Source organism: Varanus komodoensis, unplaced genomic scaffold, assembly GCF_004798865.1.
Source record: "Varanus komodoensis strain SLA01 unplaced genomic scaffold, ASM479886v1 scaffold2, whole genome shotgun sequence".
NCBI lineage: Eukaryota > Metazoa > Chordata > Lepidosauria > Squamata > Varanidae > Varanus > Varanus komodoensis.
Window position 1 is genome coordinate 57,810,233 of NW_025335568.1, and position 20,759 is coordinate 57,830,991.

The window sequence follows — 20,759 nt, forward strand, 5'->3', positions numbered from 1 at the left end:
GACAACTCTTGACCGATTTCAAGAACCCTCTGCAAGCGATCAGTTTGCACCCTGGCAAAGCTGTTCTGGGGTGCTCCTCCTCCTGCAGGGTTTGGCAGCATCTCCACCTAGATTTCCCCTGAAGGAATGTGAGCCTTGGCAGAACACTTTCCTCATGCCTGTTTAAATGAAGAAACTTGAAAACTGGAGAGCTCCATTCCCAGGGTCTCATCCAAAGTGCAATTATTAGCATTTAGGGAATCTGGATAGGGGAGTTGGGAAGGATCCTGAAAAACAACAATGCAGAGAATAGCCAAATAACGTCCTCTCCCCAGCTTGAGCGGGTTTTCGCCCCATGCAAGCCCAGGGTCTTGGCTGAGCTGTGAGGACTATCATGGGACACCAGCTACTCACAGCTGGCATTTTTATATGGCAGCTGGCATGCTGTGTCCCACAAGCCCACACTGCAGGGGTTGGGTAAGTCAGACAGCTCTCAAATAACCCAGGGCTTGTTTTAATGTTAAGGTGCGGCTTGCCTAGTTCCCAGGCACCTCCCCACATGGCACAGTGTGACAGCCCCCATGGATAAATCACACTATGGTGGGCTTTTACGACATTTTCGCCCTGGATGCAACGTGCCAAATAAGCATTGTGTGAAGCAGCTATGTGGGGAAGCCGATCATACCCTAAATCAGTGGGTCCCAAGAGCGAATAGGTGCATTATTGTAAAATGACACAAAATGTTCTTCTCTTTCTTGCAGAAAAAAATATTCATGACTTTATTTTCCTGAATTTGAGGAGTAACTTGCAGCATCTGATCGTACTGTGTTCTGTTTAGCATAAACTACTATTTTAAAAGTCTGTCCAATAATTCAGATATTACAACAATATAGTACAAGTGCTTTTTATTACACAATTAACAAAGGATGCTTGTTTTTACAAATGCACTTCATATAAGAATATTTTTATACAGAAAATAGGTCTCTATAATTTACACAGGACATTCTGAGGTTTTTGTTTCTTGTGAATATAGTGCTTTTTACTGAATAATAGTACACTTTCCAATCTGGTTTATACAATAGGGCAAACATCAAGACTGTTACAAATACTTTCAATCTGCAAAAAGACTGTTCAATGTGGAACCAAAACCTGTGTATAATTCTAGAACCACAATTTTAAATTAGCAGCCTATTCAAGTATTTAAAACACTTTTTGAAGAGTTGTTTCTAGAAAAAACAAAAAATAACTTCCTAGCTAATACTATATATTCATGACAAGGTACATTGGTATAAACCTTGACAAGGCATCATTTTACTATAAATGCTATTAGCTAATGTAGGAACAGTTATTGGTAAAGGGCTTTAATAAAGAGAATAATTAACAACTATCTGAAAATGAATTTTGAAGAAAAATACTGTATTGATGATCTCCCTCATGCATGTACACACAAAGTATATAGGTTTATATACTTTGAAAAGTTACTTTGAAAGGATAATTTAGGACAGCGCAAAACCTAGTAAACAACCAAAGGGCAGAGAAAGCAGCAACACTGATAAGCATGAATTGAAATGTTAGGGTACAGTTGCAGCCACACTGTTTTTAAATCACATCAGTTTTAACTGAGATTTACAGGGCAATGGTACCCATTTCTATTGAGGGGGACCTCTTGAGTGTGTTGCTGAATTATATACTTAAACACATCACTATCTCACTGACATCAATAGATCTTGAGAATACTTACGTTTTCCTGGAGTGTCCCTATTTTTTGAGAAACACTGAGTGGTGAACTAAAAAACATGAGTTAGCATAAGCATGAAATGACCCACTGTGACAGGCTGCAAACATTATACATAATGTTTATGGGAATTTTCCAAATGTTATTCTGTGTTGAAAGACTTTGACAACAGCCTTTGAAACAAGACTTTGCACCAACCGTTAGATAATTAATGGGACAATGTACAGCATTACTCAACATTGTTAGCCAGCAAGATCACATCAAGTAACAGCTCTCAGTATAACCACCTTTGCTCCTCAACTTTTAGGAAATAAAAGTGCAGCTTTCTGACTGATACATTTCCTTACCAATTTTGCAAACCAAAAGGTAGAACAGACAGACCAATGGAGTAAAGAATCACATTGTACTGGGTCATATGAACTAAAATATAAACTAAAATATTATTCCAGTGACTTGGCAAACTCAGCATAATCAATGTATCCATCGTTATTCTTATCATCATCTCGCAAGACTCCATCTATCAAGCTAATGAGCTCATCTTCTTTCATCAGCTGAGTGTGTTCACCACCTTCCTGCAGTGAAAAAGGACGGGTGGATTTCAGTAAAGCAGCAGGCTTCGGAAAGCATGGAAATTAGAATACCGCTTACAATATTTTGTTCTTGATGGTTGCTTTAGGAGTGCATTAACTTTGGGAGTATCCAGCTGGACAGTACCGCTCATGTAAATTCAGTTGTGTTACCATGAGGGACCACTAGCATCATGCCGATAGCCTCAGTGGGTGTGAAGGAAATTCCTGGAAAACCTATTGCACCCGCTAAGGCTGTCAAGGACTGCTACACTAGTACAATGTGGCTTATTGTAGTGGCAATGTCTGATTGGATACCATTCTTTGCTAGAAAACAGATAATGAAGGGCAGAAAAAGTTAAGTGGGCCAAGCAGATCCGGACTAAAAAGCCACGATGCACCACTGTTGGTATGAACTCCTCCTCTCAAACCCTCTCCACACAGACCAGAAATGTGCAGGTTATGTAGAGTTCAGTTTAGGGTGGTTTGTTCTGGAGAACCGATCCTAAAATGATAGTTTTTGGTGTGACTAGCACTGTAAAACACTGTAAAATGCAAAACGCTACAGGCAATCATACAAAACAGGCAGCACCCACCTCTTTATGCACGTGTGTTATTGCAGTGGCAAGCTCTAGTCCGTCAAGCAAGTTATTGCCGTCGTAATCGTGCATTTTGAAGTAATGAAGCTGCAGCTCTTGTGGCGACATCTCGGATTCTGGCTTGTCAATGACACCTTCTAAATGTTCCATGATGTGGCTACAGAAAAAGAATGGCACACTCTTCAAAACACTCAACCCCACATGATGTGGTTTTAAATGAATACATAATACATTAAGGGCGACTTAATGTATATTTAAATAAATATAATTATTTATAATTTATATTGTTAATTTATATTATTTTTTTTTGAAGTTTATTTATGGTTGTGAGCCACCCCGACGCTTCGGCAAATGGGGCGGCATAGAAGTCTCCTAAATAAATAAATAATACATAAATAAACTGTATTTCTAACCACTTAAAATATTTTTGCCCTACCCTGCAGCCAGAGCAGCTTACGCAGAATCAGTACAGACTGAACAGTCCCTACTCACGGGCCAATAATGGACTGAATGGACATGGCACAACCGGGAAAAGGGGTGAGGGAAAAGTCAGTGCAGTTTCAGCAGGGTTGGTGCAATGACTCCACTCCCCACAACTCCACTCCGCACACCGGCTCCTCGTGCTGCTGCAAGGAGCCAATCAGACACCACCACGAATTGCTCGGACGCAGACAGTGTGCACATTTGTGTTACATAAGCAGCAGCCACAGGGGAAGTTGGCACATCCTTGGGACCATGGAAAGGAGGAGCTTAACTCTCTCCCTGCTGGTTCAGACACCGCTTCCTGATGGAGCCGTTTACATGTCAGGGTCTCTCCTTGAACTGCCAGGGCCTTTGTACTTCCAGAAGGAGCAGAACAGTTTAGTCCCCCCTAAAGCCAGGACAGAGAACTTCCTGGGCAGGTTCAGAGGCAATAATGGTGGAAAATAATCTAGGAAAAAATCCACCCCCAACCCAAGAGGCCTGGGTGCGTTTTCATCTGGATATTATTATTCCAGATGTAAGAACTTGCTCACTGCTATGGCAAATGCAACACTAAATTCTCCCCAGAGCAGATGTTCTGAAGCAGCTCACAAGCTGGGAGCAGAAGCATCAGTCCTCCTGCATTTTTCCCAGCCTTTGGTATTCAGCAAACTACAGCTGCTGACCACAAAAGTGGAAACTGGCTATCATCGCTACCGCCACTGATGATTACCCTATGTCCTGGCATATAAGATGCCCCTTGAAACTGGAAATAAGGAGGCAGAAATTGGGGGTTGTCTTACACACCAGGTGAAAAATGTTCATCGTATTACATTCATTGTTTTTTTAATGGGATAGATAAGAACGACAATTGTCTTTACAAGCTCATTTTTATTAACAATCATAAAAAAAAGAATCTTACTGGTACCAGGGGAGCTCATCCTGCACTGGAAGCTCTGTGCACAGCTGCAAGGCTGGTCCCAAGGCTGGTGCCCACCCCACCCTCACCGGGGGAGGCAGCACACCATTCCATGCCGGCCGTGGCAGCGGCCGCTGGGAAGGGGAGTGTTCTCCATGTGGCTGTCTGTGCAAAGGCACAGCCCTGCCCAGGCGGGCCGCCTCCCTCTCGCCTGTCCGCAACACTGGCACCAGCCAGCCCCCCTGCAGGCTGCCACTGCCCTGCAACTTTACAAAACCTTGCATGAAATCAGAGTGGGAACAGAGCTACTAGAATATGGCAACACCACATTACAAGAGTCTAGAACCTTTCAAGCGGACAAATACCTGTAAATACTGGTGTATAGGAGCCCCCTGAAACTGAAAATAGCAACACAAAAATGGGGGGTCTTCTTACATGCCAAACACCAGAAAAACAGTCCAAAATATCACCCTTGTCTTATATGCGAGTCACCTTATATACCAGTATATGCACTAGTCCTCCATGAAGTAAGTACCTCCTTTAAGTACAATCCAGCCCATTTCAGTGGACGATCCTGAGTTCTACCCCTGATTAGAAGAATCAGTGAGTATGTGTTCTGTGGACATTAGAGAGCCAAATGTAGTTGTGCAGCTCACAGGCTGTCCATACTTAATCTGCACCACTTTGACAGGCGTCAGAAAAAGGAGGAGGTCAAACCCAACATTTTCAAAGGGTCAGAGGGTTTTTAACTTCCTCGTGCCCACTCTCGGGAACCCACTAACACTACCTGGTGCCCATCCTGGTTGAAGGGGTTTGTTCCTGGGTGCAGGAGGCTGTCAATGCCTCATTAAGAGGGGGAGTGGTCCCTGCCCTACTAAAGGAGGCAGTAGTGAGACCACGCCTAAGAAGGCCAGGCCTGGATCCAAGGTTACTGGATAACTACGGGCCCATTGTTAATCTCCCCTTTTTGGGGAAGGTGTCAGAGCAGGTGGTGGCCAGGCAGCTGCAGGCACTCTTGGAGGACACAGATTACCTGGATTCATTTCAGTCGGGCTTTAGGCCTGGGTTTGGAATGGAGACAGCCTTGGTCACTTTGAATAATGACCTGCGCAGGAAGCGGGACAGGGGTTTGCGACCCTGTTGGTTCTTCACGACCTCTCGGTGGCCTTCAACACCATCAACCATGGTGTCTTTCTGGACAGGTTGGGGTTGGAGGCACTGCTTTCTGGTGGGTCCACTCCTACCTGGCTGGCCAGATCCAGAAAGTAGTCCTGGGGGACAGTTGCTCTGCACCGTGGTGGTGGTGGTCATGGGGAACTGAAGGGCTCAGTGCTGTCCCCCATGCTCTTTAACATGCGTGTGAAGCTGCTGGGAGAGGTCATGCAGAGGTTTGGGCTGAGGACTCAGCTTTACCTCTCTTTCAATCTCATCCAGGTGAGGCTGTCGCCATCCTGAACTGGGGTCTGAGCTTGATAATGGATTGGATGAGGTTAAACTGAGGCTCAATCCTGACAAGATGGAGGTGCTGCTAGTAGGGGGGGGGGGCGGTCATCTGACAAGTTGAAGGGGCACTGCTCTGTCCTTGATGGGGTCGCACTCCCCCTAAGGGACAGGGTCTGTAGTCAAGGGGTGCTCCTGGACCCAGGTTTGTCCCTGGAACATGAGGTGAGCTCAGTGACCAGGGGTGTTTTCCTCCAGCTACGGAGGATATACCAGCTTCGTCCCCACCTGGACTGACAGAGCCTGAAAACAGTAACCCATGCACTCGTAGCATCCAAAACAGATTACTGCAGTGCATTCTACATGGGACTGCGCTTAAAGATGATCCAGCAATTACAACTGGTACAGAATAGGGTCTCTCGGTTGGTGATGGGAGCCCCTAGAGCAGTCCACATAACACCCATCCTGAAAGATCTCAACTGGTTACCAATTGTGGCCCACGTAGAATTCAAGGTGCTTGAGCTGACATATAAAGCCAGCCCTAAATGGCTTATGCCCTGGTTATCTGAAGGAGCGCCTGCACCCGTATGTGCCTACCCGACCTGAGATCTACGCCGGGGACCCTCCTGTGTGAGCCATCCCTTAAGAAGGTGAAGGGGTGGCTGCTAGGAGAAGGGCCTTTTCTGCAGCTGCTCCCCATATCTGGAATGCTCTCCCCAAGGAGATTCGCCTGGTGCCTTCCCTATATTCTTTTTGCCACCAGGAAAATACCTTTCTTTTTTAAAAAATATTTTAATAGTGAATGCCATTTGACCTTTCTCTAGTATTTTTGCCCATATTTTATCGATATCATATTTTTAATATGTGGTAGTTGGTTCTTATTATGTTTTATGTTGTGATTGTGAGCCACCCAGAGGTGCTGTGGCACAATTGGGCAGCATACAAATGTTTTAAATAAATAAATAAATAAATAGGAGATGCATGAACCCGTGTTTCTGGTACCCACTGAAAGCATCCTTTTTCTAACAAGCAGGTGCAGAAAGGAATTATTTTCTTCTGCATACAGTAATACTATACAATATTTAATTATGATCTTATACTGTATACTTGTATATCACTTGCATTTTTGTAACATAAGCAATTCATAAACATTGCAAACAGCAAATGCACGGCATACATACTCCTTATCTTGCACCATTTTCTTATCAAGGTGTGCGTTGGAGTGATGACTCCCACCTGCATGCTCCTCTGCAGAAGAGACAACCGAGGATGCAAGGACAAGGCAGCAGAGAAAATATGTCCTACAGATCCTCAGATGTGTTATTATAGCCATGCTCCTAGAGAGAAACCAACAGACAAACAATTATAGATAAAATCATATATTTAAAATACAAGACATCTCTAATGGGGTAAAGACCACATGAAAGAAAAGTCTTCTTTCATGTATTTATAAAGCAACACTGGAATGGGGACCAACAATGTCCTTGTGTGTCTGCTAGGCAGCATTTCAATGGCCATAGGATTTTGGAGTCCTAGCGTCAAGCTCAGAAACTTAAAGCAGAGAGAACCACACCTGTTGCTTCTTTGCGGTCGCAAGCACAAGCTCAGAGGAGGGCTTGTTTAGGCAGTCTTGGGGGTGAGGACACAACCACCACTACAGTACCTTGCCAACACCCCGTCTCCTTCCTTTACACACTGAAGTGAGGCACTTAGGCAGCCAAAATAGGCCATCTAACTGCCTTGCAGGGCAGGAGGAGTGCAGAAGAGAAGGTCACTCCCTTCTGCTCTGCATAGGACTCCTGTCATCCTCTGAATCTGGAGGATTATGGGTATCCCAAAGGGATTGTCCAACAAATAATTTAGCATAAACCCCACCATTTCTGCAACAATCAAGTAAGCATGCTGGTTCCTGGATGACCACCCCTGCTGTGATAAACAGCCCACGGTTCAATCTCTGGAATACCTCATAATCCAAAGTTTTGGGTTCAGACATCAGGATAAACAATGCAGGGATGAGGCACCCTTGGGTGGCAAGTAGCCAGGAACCAATTCGCTTGCTCCTGCTTGGTCATGGCAACCCAGGGGTTGCTCAGACCTAGTGACTGTACCACTAACAATGGGGAAATGCACACCCTGCGCAACGCTTACCATTCCGGGATGTTACGGCAGTTGCGTTGCTGCAGCACAACAAAACAAGAGGTGCTGGCCTTCTTTGTCAAGGCAATAGGAATGCATTTTTTAAAATTTATTTAAAAAGTTAGGCCACCATTAAGGGTGGAACCCTTTCAAGGTGGCATTCAAAATAAAACTCAATACAAAAGTATACAAATAGGCAATACATTAAAAATAAGAATATTATAAAATACTACTAAAACAAATGACACCCATGAAAATGATCATCTCGAGATAATAAAAAGGCCGGCAAAAACAAGTAGCTCTTCAGAACCTTTGTGGAGACCTACAGAGCAGCAGCCTGAAGAACCTCAGGTGCAGGATGATCCCACAAGCACGAGGCCACCAGTGAAAATGCCCTGTACTCACCAGCCTAAGTGCGCCTGGTTGCAGACAGCTAAGAAGAGCCTTTGTTGATGATCTCAGACTTTGGACAGGCTGGTATGGGAGAAGGCGGGCCTTGCAGTTCATCCAGTGTTATATGCAATTACAGCCTGCTAACTTTTTAAAAATTACCCTGCTGGGGGCTGAACAAGGAGAATGTGGAGGAGGGGTTTCTAATTGGTTTCTATGCTGGAAGGGACAGAACACTCCATCCCTCCTGTTTTTACCAAGCAACCATTAGAAGTTAATAAATAACTATTAGTTAACTTACATAAATACATAAAAAGAAATACAAAAATAAAAAACGATGTTGGTAGCAAAACAGCATGTCAAATATGAAAGGTCTTTTCTCTTCTGGCTCTTGCATTTTTGTTTTCCAATACCCAAACTGAGTTTTAGTGAAAGATGGCAATTAGAAATTGTTCAGCAGTATAAATTGATGACTGCATCTTCGGCAAACATTTATAGAAGCATTAAAGCCAGCTGGCTAACCACTATTTCTGCTCATGCTGACGAGGGTATGCTGGCAAGTCCAGGGCAGATTTGGCCTTTAAATTGCAGTTAATCTCTTAACAGTGAGCCTACAGGTGTTCTTTTTCCCTGACTCTAAATATTGCTCTTATTAATAACCACCAATTATCCTGAAGCACATCAGCCAAGGTTAAGTGGAAAAAGATTACTCAATGACAGCGTATGAATAAAAGATCAACATGTGCATTTAGCTGGTATTACAACATCACACTCAAGGCCAGGCTTTCCTTCCTCTTCAAATCCACCATGAAAAGCTAATAGTTAAATACATAAAAGAAATATAAAAGTAAGCAAAAAACAGGTGTAGCAAACCAGTCTTTCAAATATGAAAGATCTCCTCTGCCTCTTACTTTTTTGTTTTCCAATACCCAAACTGAGTTTCAATGAAAGGTGCCCAATTTATTCTCGTTATGTGAAGGGCTCCTGCTGCATATGGCTTCACGCTCAATAAGGAGCTCACCAGTATTACTTCAGCCATTCATATTTGAGCAAAATATACCTCGATTTATGCTCATTCAGAAATGGGCCTCAAAACTGGCTAGTAGGTATGGTGAATGCTAAATGTCTAAACACTTTAATAGAGAGGACATAAAAGGTTGTGTAAAAGTTGGTGGGAAAGACCCAACATGTGACAAGTGATAAAGGCATGCCAAATCTCAGGACTACTAGTATTTCTCAATTATTCAAACCCAGAGTTGTCATTTTGCAAGGCTTGTCAATAAACCTTTAGACCTGGAAGCACAATTGCAAACTTCTGAAAACTATTTGTTCACTGGCCTCACTTCCAAGGGTAAACGCTCCTCATCAGCTTATTTTACTTTCTACCATATTGTTTCATACTTCTTCAGAATGTTATCAACCATAAATTGCTTATAACCAACCCTGCATCCTCCCTCCAGCTTTGGCTGGCTAACATGCCCAAGCACTGATCTTATGAAGAGCTAGAATGGTAACATAATATTAAATAAGAAAAAGTAACGAACACCCACTTCAAATGGTTTTGGACTTAAATCACATTGTGTTTTCTTCAATAAAATTCCGTCTAACTATTTGGCTAATATATGAAAGCAGGTATGAAAGATGATTTTGCAATACATATTGACAAACCTCTTTTATATTGTTATTTATTTTATATTTTTAGTTTTATATTGTTATTTTTGTATTATATTATGTTGTGAGCCGCCCCGAGGCTTCAGCGAATGGGGCGGCATAGAAATGTTTTAATAAATAAATAAATAAATAAACAAACAAACAATTCTCTCACTTATTTTTATGAACCCTAAGGGCACAATCGCGTGGCCCCCCAACATCATCTGGAAGACATGAGAATTTTTCAGAGTTCTAGTACTGAGACCCTGCAACCTCAGTGCTGGGACTCTGACAACCAAGCCCCTGCCCTCTTCATTGCTAGTATGGAAAGAACCACACGAGTTGCCTCACCAAACTGCAAATGCACCTGCAGGCGGGGGAGCATGTGCTGGGAGGCGGGGGGGGGGGAGGCTAGTGCTGCCCATTATACCAATCCCTATTGTTGTTCCAGCTGCCTTCCTCCCTGTTGCTTCGTCTAGATAGTGAGAAATGACTGCCTAGAGAAAATGCACAGGGTGAGGTGTGGCAGCAGTCATGGGATTCACGCAAGTTTCTAAGTTCAGAGGGTTAAGTGCATATAGTCTGGGGGCACTGGATTGTGCCCAAAATCATATTATTTAGATTGAGATCTATATCTGTTTAGATGTAATACCTACCACAACTCTCAGGAACCCTTCAGCAAGCCATGTAGGATCGCTCCCCTATTTTAAGATAATTATTTTTAGTCTACTTGTAAGAGTGGAACTTTTATTTCGTTTCTAGCCTGCTTTTTACTGATAGAATCAACACAGCTTACTATTGCAGCCAAAAGACAACACAATATACCCATATAATATAAAGTTAAAGGGGAGACGCCCTCTAAAACTAGTAAGAAAACATATTTGCTTTTATTTCAATCTTCCTTAATACAATCCCAGCTCAATTTTAAAATATCTATCAAAATTTAAGCCCCACAATTTCAGAAGGCCCACACACTTGAGGGAGCTTACAGTATCTTAAGAAAAAGCATTATAACAAGACAATCTTTAAAATGTGGGTAAATTTGCTTACGGGTTTTAACAAGAAGGTTTAAGTGCACAATCCTACACAGGCTAAAAAAACCCCCTACCAATCCAGCATTCCGCAGCCAGCTTCTCTCTCTTTAAGAATGCATAGGACTGCACTTTTAATGTATCAGAAGTGTTTTGATGCAAACACTCCAAAATTCAAAATATTTGTCCTATTGTTCATGGTTTGCATCCTTAAATATAATGATATCCATCTAAATCTATGCACAGCAGTTGAAATATTGGTTGGGACGCAGATTTATTCATAGTCAAAGCAGACCCATTCAAATTAAGTGAAACTTCTGAGTCATCACTAAGTCTCACCGACCGCAAAGGGTCTACCCAAAGTCCGGCTAAATCTCGGTGCAACCCTGTAATAGCAGCACAGTCCTGGACATGTCTACTCATTCCACTCGAGTTCAATCAAATGGGTATAGGGATTGGCAACTTATCTGTATATTTGGCTCCTGCGAGGAACCCACACGGTTTAGGTTATCCTCCCAACAAGCCTGCGAGGTAGGTCAGGGTGGGAATCAGTGACTGGCCCAATGTCACTTCACTCAGGGAGGCGCATGGCCGAGCGGGGCCTGGAACCCAGATCTCCAGACCCCCAGTCCAAAAAGGGCCCGCGGACCACACCGGCTCCCTCCAATAACGTCGCTCTGCTCAGCCACACCGCAGCGAGGAGCCCCTGCTGGGCAGGCAACCAGGCAGCAAGGAGGGGATGAGGGAGAGGAGATCTGGAGGGAAGCACGACACGTACCTTCAGGGGCGGCAGGCGCCCTCTCTTGGCAAACCGGAGGTGCTCGCCCCGAACCGCCGGGGCGCCTCGCCAGCCCCCGACTGTACCCGCGGCGGCGGCGGCGGCGGCTGCCAAGATAACGACGCCCCTCAGCAAGAGGGAATCGTGCAGAGTATTGGACCTACTCGGCCACCTTCCACACCCCTTATCGCCCGGTCACCTCTGAACCTTCCGCGCGTGCCCCTTGCCACGCCCCCCTCCTCGGCTATTGGCTGGCCGCTTGGGACATCTACTGTTTAACAAGTCGGGGAAGAACACCACGGCCGGAGAGGGGAGGAAGTGTGCTGCTGAACTGCCACGCCTCTTCTCCGCTCATGACGTGGCCTCATCCCCCTCCTAACGGAGCTGGGGAGAGCAGCCTCCTGCCCTCCTTCCGCTCACGCTGATAGGGCCCGCTCCCTGTCAATCGTTAGCTACCCAACAGAGCTAGCGAATCACTGTAAGGGCTGGCAGCGAAGTGATTTCTGGGCGGTGGTCGTTAGTTTGAATGGCGTGATTGGGTGTGATGCTGACGACTCTGGGTCAGCCCACGCCCCGTCCCCACAACCGAGAACCGCTTCGAGGTCCTCCACGCTGCTGCCTGCGTGTGAATGAGGCTCGTATCCTCAAAACCACCTTTCTTTGAAGGCGCAATCCTATGCAATCCTACACAGAAGAAGGGGTCGCATCCTGAGCGATTCTTGGGACTTGCGTGTCCCAGGCCACCCTCTCAGTCTTGAGCCTCGCTGCACGGCTTTGGGATGCTCATGACCTCAGCACTGCTCTCAAGAGTTGTTTGGAAGGAAAATGGGACTGTGAGCCATGCACCAATCCATAAGCGCTTTGGAGAGAAGGAGTGGTGGGGAGAGGGTCGGGTCGGGATGGGAACCTGCGAGATCCAGGCTCACTGGGTGCCTTTGGGCCAGGTCCTCACGCTCAGCCTAAGCCTAACCTACTTCAAAGGGCCGTTGTCAGGATAAAATGGAGACCAGATAATGCAAACTGCTTTGGGTTACTTGCCAGAGAGAAAAGGCAAGATATAAATGCAACACAACAACAACAACAATTCTATTTTATCATATAATAATAATAGAAATAGATCCTATGGTTTTCAGTACAGCTTGCGTGCAAAGGTTGTACTTTTAAATCACTGATGATACTGAAAGTTACTTCCAACTATAGTCTGAATTTTACTAGTGCTATGCCTCAGGATGGCAGACACCAACATACTTGAACCTTAACCTGTTTAATACTGTCCTTCTCTTAACTTCATCTTTTCTACTTTTAGTTCATGAAAATCATAGAGGGCTGGATAAATGTAATTTGCCATACAAGAATAGTGTTGTATATTTTATTAGCCTTGCTCTTGATTTCCTCCTGAGAAAGGTCTGAAGGGTAAACGATGTTTTTCAGTGTTAAAAATACTGCTTTATTGCAAACATTTACATGTAGCATGCAGAAAACTGCTTTGGTTGCAGCCTGAATGGGAACCAACCTGTGAAACTCTGTGTCCATTGCATTAAACTTTCAGTGGCACATTTGAAATGTCAGAATTGTATTCTGGTTGTATTCAGTGCTCATTGTACTTCAACTAGCCCCTTTGAAATTAATGAAACTAATATTAAATACAATCTGGCAGTTCCCACATAATTTCTGATCTTGTACTGAGGTCATATTTTTCTTTAACTCCCTTTTGTTTACAAGATGACACATCACTTCAAGTTTTTTTCCAGGACTGTAAGGACCGTAGGCTCAGTCATTTGGGTTCTATAAGCAACCATTACATTGTTAGCGCTTTCTGATTAATTATGGCACAATCTAGTGATCACTAGATGCTACCTGGATGGCCCTGGGGGAAGGCAGAGGGCCAGCTGCAGCTCCAAGTCTCCCCATGTTGGGGGGCAATTAGGGGGTGGATGGGGAGGAGTGAGGTTCTGCCAGGATATGACAGATCCTAATTTGGCTTTGGCCTATCCTCGCAAGCAGGTAAAAAACACTTGGTTGGCCAAAACGTGCTGTCTGAAGCATTTTGGAGGACGAGAGAGAGAGTTTGGAGGCTTACAACCATTCTGACTGGACAGTGCCCTGAGTGTCCTGGGCAGTGTTCAACACGGATAAACCTGACATGTGCTATCAGGAGCCGTAACAAACAAAAGGAAAAGTGGTTGGAAGTGGTGCAAAATGTGTCACTGGAATTCAGAATTAGGACAATGATGCAACCTCTCGAGTTTTTATATTCCAACACAAAATTCATGAAGCCTGTCTTCCGTTGCAGAAAACAGGTCCAAAATGAATTGTGATTTAAATGCACAAGTGTGCTTTGTAAAAGCCAACTTTTTCCCTGCAGATGAGCATTAGGCCTTGTGTTTTAAATTTGCTTTTAAATGGAGTGTTACATTGTACACTGTTCTAATAGGATCCTGTACACCATTCTGAGAGTGCCATGCTAATCAAACAGTATAGAAATGCCTAAAGAAATAAATTTAAAACAGTTTGATGCTAGATTTTTCTTGACAATCAGAACAAAGATAAAGATAAAGTGGAGGATGTACCATAAATAGAATAATATAGCTCAAAGAAGGTTGGATGCTCTGTGTGTATGTGGGAGGTTTTTTTTAAACGCTGGAGCCATTTCCAGGCAGTGCCTGCTACTATTCAGACTATTTGCTGGCCTTAGAGTAAGATATTTGCTTTAAGGGAAAATACAGAATTAAAGCTGAGATTCTCCTGAATTAATACCATGTTCCTATTTCCATCCAATTATAATTACAGAAAATGAATAGCCCTGTCCATCAGAGCTCCATCTGCCCATGTGTGTCTTCCTCTAGGTAATTAATTGAGTCATTTAATTTAAAATTGCAGGACATTCCAGGGTAATTAAAGTAACAGAACAGCAAGAATGGATGAATAGCTAGCCAAGGCTGCTGCACCAGCTACAGAATCCCTTAGACAAAGATAGTCTGAGCATAGTTAGTCACGCTCTGGGCATCTCTCATTAGGGCTGCTGCAATGTGCTGTATGAGGGGCTGTCCTTGAATAGGATCTGGAAAACACAGGTTATATAGAATTCAACAATGGAAAGGTAGAATTTACCAATTTGGAAAGTAAGCACATGTATCCAGCTAGGTTTGCCCTGTATTCTACACAATTCTTTTTAAGACGAGAGAAGCCTGCTTAATTGGGCCAATCAACACTTTTTGAAAAATAACGCATACATATGGGAATACATACCTAAATTAAAAACAAGCTTCTTAATAAGGCATAGTATTGCTTGCTTTATGCTTACTCCTATTTTATCATTAGGAGTAGCCTTTCACATTACCTAGTGCTATCGGTGTAGGTAAAGTTTCTACATGGTACTTAATTGATTGTGTTAGATAAGTCCCAGATCTGGCAAGCAGCAGGGCAGGGCATGAGGAAATAAGATGGTGGACCCTGAGAGGACCAGCCACCTTTGGAGTCCTGTGCATTAATTTATTCTGCGATGTGGGCAAATTTACTTATCTTCCAGCTTTGGTTCTTAATTAAAAGAGGGATAATATGAACTTCCAACTCCAGGGTTGTGTTTGCACATAATACAAAGAAATGCCCTGCAGTTCCTGCACGGCACGGTATCTCGCCTTGTGTCCTGGGTTTACATCTTCATGGAGATCCTACGCACACATGGCTTCTGTGCTCTTCCACCTCGCCTCCAAATGACACCATGCCTCCCATCAGCACCCAAGCCTCAGAATCAGCCTCAGGGTGCACCACGGCCTGCTTCTGCCTCAGCAGCCCATATGCTCCCCTGGACGTGGCCTCAGCCGGCCCCCTGTGTTACTTTCTGCTGCTGCTCCACAAAGCAGGGGTCTATGTGCTAGAGAAGCACCACTGCTCTAGAGGAGCGTTGCAGGATTGCCTTCTCTGCACCAATGTGCAAGCACACCCACCCACACACCTGTCTTCCCTCCCTCGCTGCATATGCATCCTTTCTACCCTCACCTGTGTGCAGAACTGAGCGTGCTGCCAGGGGCTGCCTCCTCCAGCAGCCAGGCATACGAAGGGCACCTGCACAGGCCGGCTGTGCCAGGGACAGGTGGAGTGTGTCCTCCTGGAATGACTTTATCTGCCTGGAAAAGTTTTCTGGCTGGCCGCAAAGAATGTGTCATGCAGGAATGGTGGTGGAGCAGCGGTGGGGCTCATGAAGACCTGTTCTCCCCTGCAGAGGAGGGCAGGACATGCTCCAACGGAGCCAGGCTCAAGGAACCAAGGTGCAACTTGGATGCAGGAAGTACTTCCCGACAGCACCCCAAGGGTATGGAATGGGCTTCCATGGGAGGTGGCTGAGGCCCCATTGGTGAGGATGTTCACGGATAGGTTAGACATGCACATGGTGGGCATGTCATGAGCGGAGCCGGCTGGAGCTGGAGGTCTGACTAGATGGCCCGGGAGGCCCCTTCTGACTCACTCTGTTTCTATGTTGTGATCAGCCCTTGGGTATGCCAGGGACAAGATAGGCATGTTGGGGAGCGTGGAGAGAGGGAGACTGGGCTTCTTGGGGCAAGTGCCTTGATGACGATGTCCATACACAACCCCCCAAGCAGAAGAAATTTACAGCCATTTCCAGGTACAGCAAACGGCACAACCAGGAGTGCCAAGCATGGCTGCTTCCACAGTTGCTGTGGGTGGAAAGGGCTGGCACGAGGCCCCCCTGCCACTGACGCTGCAAAGCTACACCTGGGCACCCTGGGACAGAGAGAGAAGGTGGCACAAGGCAGCCCATCAGAGCACAGGTGCAGCTGCTTCTGCAGTTACTAGGCAGAACAGGACAATGAAAATGGAGGCTGGAGCATCTGCTGCCTCCAGGGCTCTTGGCAGTGGAAATGTGGAAATCCCAAAAAATTGTAACTGGATTCACACAAGCAATGGTGAACTGCGGCAAGCTTACAACAAACTGTTGACTCTCTGTGGGGATTCATGGAAACCAAGCATGGCACGCTTCCCCATGGGTGCTGAGTTTGCACATAATGACAAGCCCTGCTTGTACAGTTTCCAGTGTGGCTTGTCATTATGTACGAACACAGCCTAGCAATTAAGAGTACTTACATATGAGGTGAGCTGAAGCACCTCTTTGTGTTTGCATTTAGCAAATAGTAACGACACAGGGCTGATAATTATCAAAATGGCAGCAGGAAGAGAGCCAGAAATAAATCCATTTTTCTCCTTCTGGGGTCCTCGGGAAAATCCTTCCTCTGAAGAATGGCGACTGTCCGGATTAGAAACGATCCAAGCAAAGTAAGGGAAGATATGATAGAGGTGAGCAGAACTATGCATAATGTGAAAGAGACAGGTTTCTCCCTCTCCATAGTATTAGAACCTGGGGTCATTCCGTGAAGCTGATGGGTGAGAGATTCTTGACAGATGAAAGGAAAGACGGCTTCATACAGCACAAACCATGGAATTCACTTCCACCAGAGGGAACGATGGCCACCACTTTGGATGGCTTTCAAAGAGGAAAGGGCAAATTCATGGAGGAAGATGCAATCCATAGTTCCTAGTCCCTATGCCTGTATCAGAGGCAGTATGCTTATGTACAGCAGTTGCTGTGGAACATGGGCAGGAGGGCACTTTTATAATCATATTGTGCCTGTGAGATCCATGGGCAGATGGACTGGATGGACCCTTGGTCTGACCTTGGACAGATCTTCCTTAACCTGGAATTGACTTGGTGGACAAACCTCTGAAAGGGTTTTCCCTCAGGACTGTGGCAGGAAAGGAGAAGAATACTCTCGAGGCTCCCAATAATTATCAATATTCCCGGTTAATGCTACTTGCATTTTTTTAAAATGTTTGTTAAGTTCAAAGATTCATTTAACATCACTTATACTTTGGCCCTCATTTTGCATGTTCAAAGTTTTAAGCATTGAATAATATAACCCTGTAGTTCCACAGGGCATAAGGGATACACCTTGTTTCGGACACCACTGTGCAAAGGTTGTCTTTTGGTTTTGAAATTGAAATGGTGTGGACTCTCTGTTTTCTCACATGACCTCAAAAGTACCTTTGAGCTTCTCTTGCAATATTAGTGTCCATGCAATCATGATTAATGCAAGACAGCAGGTGAAGGAGAGCCATTTACATTCCAGCTAATCTAAGTTTCATATCTGCAATAAAGACTGAAATAAGCAAACAAAAAATTTTAATCCACGTGAGTGAAAACATCCTGGCTTATTCCACAAACATATTTCACTCTGCCTGCATCTTTCTTTTCTACAGTCATGTGTACTGCTACAATGCATTTGCCTGAATTCCTATCACACTACATAGAACTCAGTAATGAACATACACCAAATACTTTTCTGGAACTTGATGAAGTTTTGCTGCTATTTCGTGTTGCTTGCTTTTGCTTCTTTCTCTGAAACACATACGCAGACTTTGAGTTGTCTTTCTGCCTGCACCTGGAGGCCTCAGAGGGAGATGAATATTGGATTGGCATTGCAGGAATGTCCATAATATTCTGTGTTCGGATAGGCATCACAATGTGCCTTCACTGACTGTGTACTATGGATCTTTCTTGAAGGGCAGAGGCAACTATTCTCACATATACTTTAGCCTTCAGTGAAATGAAAAAGTTAATGGTGAGGAGCCAGGTAGAGTTCTTAAAGATGTGCAAACAATGGGAACAGCAAGTTGCCTTTTTTATTTTTTTTGTCACCCTGACACACAAACACTGAAAGTCACATCATGGGAGAAATCTACAAGAAGGGGAAGAAATATACAACACAATTAAACCAAGAAAAACGGGTAACCGGATTAACTAACTAGAAAGCCAGATTTTTAAAAAACCTATACAGCAGAAGAAACAAAAACAAAAGCTTGCTGAAAAATGAAGGTATTCAAACAAGAACAGAATACCTGGACAGAAGCCAACAACCTAACCTCCTGTGACAGGGAGTTCCTCTTCCTGGTGCCAGAAAAGGCCTTGTTAGGAATCTTCAGCACAGAGAGGGCCTTTGTGGTGAGCCTAAGGGGGCAGTAATGCCAAGTGTCCAGAGCTCAGACTCTGGGGCTCAGGGTGGAGGAAGGAAGGACCCCCTCAAAGGGAGGTACTGGGCAGATCAAGCAGAGGAAAAATGAAGGAACCTGGGGGTTTAGGGCAAGAGTTATGTATTTTGGAATTTTATTCGTGTAAGCTGTCCTGAGGCTCTCGCAAAGGACTGCATACAAATGTCTTAAATAAGTAAGTAAGTAAGAGTGAGCAGCTTCTGGCCCTCCAGATGTTTTGGTCAGCAACCCCCATCAGCTCCAGCCAGCATAGCCAATCTTTCTGGGGGGGGGGGGCGGGTGGAGGAAGATTTCCTTGCCTGGGACTGTAGAGGAGCCCCCGCCCCAGCCTTTTAATGGGGGAGCCCTCTTAACCCCTACCTTGCCAATCTCTCGCGCGTCATAGCTTTACCAGCCATCTGTCCCGGTGGTGCTCCGGACATGGCTTGTCCATGGTTCTCCACAGCTGGACCACGGTTCAGCCGCTGGACCACGTGTGCTTGCACAGCTGGCCGGCGACTGAAGCTACCCGAACTTCACTTCCCAACATGCACGCGGGAAATCGCGATTCTGCACATGCTCAGGGAGGGGAGGGGAACCCGGCTGTTCCCCAGGCGCGCGGCTGCCCGCCCGCCCGTACGCCCGCCTGTCGGGGACTTCCCTGTTGCATGCTGAGACACCCAGCCACGCTAAGATGGCTGCGAAGGGCTTGTATTTTCACCTGAAAATGGAAGAGGCGGTCGAGAGGTACCGGGCGGACTGCCAGTGGGAGATGCAGCTCGCGGTGGTGGAGCAGATGAGGGCGCGGGCGTCCAGCCCCCGGCACAAGGGGGCCAAAGGAGCTGGCTCCGAGTCGCTCAAGTCCGGTAAGCCACGATTGCCCCGCACCGGCTTCAGGCTCACCATCGCTAGGAAGTGGACGCGGGCGCGGCGGCGCCTGCCTGCCTGCCTCTAGCCGGGCTCTGCCCTTTGCTTTCCCCAAGTGAAACGCGCAGGGACGGGCGGGTTGCAAAATCTGTTCCTGGCTGCCCTAGCGCGTCCTCCCCGGAGCTCCCTTCCTCCTAGCCTTGCACCACCAAGTCAGCCGCTGCAAGCGAGCAGCATACATTTCTGTTTCTCACCGCGACAGCTGGCCATTTCTCTCTTACCCTCTTGCCGCCTCTTTGCTGCGGGTCATTTTGGGGCTTTCCTCTGTTTTGCTGCAGTGGGAGCCACTGAATTCGTGACCCCCCCGCCCTAAACAATGCACGTGGGCGTACGTGCAAACTTCTTGCGGAGAGAACCTCCCTTCTCCCCTGGCTTCTCAGCTACCTGTCATTTCCTTTTTGATGCTGTGTCTGTGGCTCTTGACAGACACACGCAGGCTCGCTCCTGCCCACGCAAGCCCGACGGGGAAATCACGAATCTCGCTCTCCAAGCCGGCAGGGAAGCCCCAGAGGAGACCAACCGGGCAATCCGGTGCACGATTCCTGGGAGAAAGTCTCCGTGGGCGCGCGATCTCTCGCAGAGCTGCGATTCCATAGTGTGTGCGGAGCGCGCACGTACCTGGAAGTAAATTCCACTGAACTTAGTGGAGCTTCCTTCTGATCGGGCGTAAGGATTCAGGACTGCAGCGGGCGCCTTGCCCGGACCGTTTGCCGAGCGCGTCAGGGTCCACCGTGCTGCGGGAAGGCGCTTTCCTGGCTCCATCGCCCGGTGGCGCTGGGACGATGTGGGAAGCGCTCCCGGCTTGTTCTCGCACCCACTGCTCGTGGCAGAGGGGCTCTCCTCGTTCCTTGAGCACCGACCGGTGCTTCCGCTTTGCACGGACAAAGCAAGGCTGGCGGCGCCCGCGCTGGCGAAAGGGCGGCCCCTGGAGCCCGCAGGGCTTCTGCTCTGTGGCTGCCCGCCCCGGCGATGCTGCTGTGGGTGCATTTGAGGGCAGATGTCATGGCGGGGGGTGGGGGGGCTGGGCTCAGCTGCCGCAAACCACACAGCGGATTTCTCTCTCCCTCTAAAAACACCATCCTGTTTTCCAATTGCTTCTGTGTTCC

General features: G+C 46.1%; 2 protein-coding genes across 8 annotated transcripts in view; one reads left to right on the forward strand and one right to left on the reverse strand.

Annotated features, from left to right (window-relative positions):
• Positions 1 to 869: 869 nt before the first annotated feature.
• On the reverse strand, positions 870 to 19,586 carry MCFD2 (multiple coagulation factor deficiency 2, ER cargo receptor complex subunit). Of its 6 annotated transcripts, XM_044428400.1 has the most exons (5): positions 11,686 to 11,887; positions 10,533 to 10,577; positions 6,882 to 7,037; positions 2,877 to 3,036; positions 870 to 2,286 (listed from the first exon to the last, which is right to left on the reverse strand). In XM_044428400.1, exons 3-5 carry the CDS (start codon positions 7,031 to 7,033, stop codon positions 2,155 to 2,157), a joined length of 444 nt encoding a protein of 147 aa, XP_044284335.1. In that variant the 5' UTR covers positions 7,034 to 7,037; positions 10,533 to 10,577; positions 11,686 to 11,887; the 3' UTR covers positions 870 to 2,154. The 6 variants fall into 6 exon arrangements, with proteins under 6 accessions (XP_044284335.1, XP_044284336.1, XP_044284332.1 ...); XM_044428401.1 differs by lacking the exons at positions 10,533 to 10,577; positions 11,686 to 11,887 and adding an exon at positions 19,448 to 19,586; XM_044428397.1 differs by lacking the exons at positions 10,533 to 10,577; positions 11,686 to 11,887 and adding an exon at positions 19,108 to 19,165.
• Positions 19,411 to 20,759, forward strand: part of TTC7A (tetratricopeptide repeat domain 7A) — a 184,363-nt gene continuing 183,014 nt past the window's right edge. For both annotated transcript variants that reach the window (XM_044428394.1, XM_044428395.1), the window contains exon 1: positions 19,411 to 19,592. In XM_044428394.1, the coding sequence (XP_044284329.1) occupies positions 19,421 to 19,592 (172 nt within the window). In that variant the 5' untranslated portion in view covers positions 19,411 to 19,420. The remainder of the gene's footprint in view (positions 19,593 to 20,759) is intronic.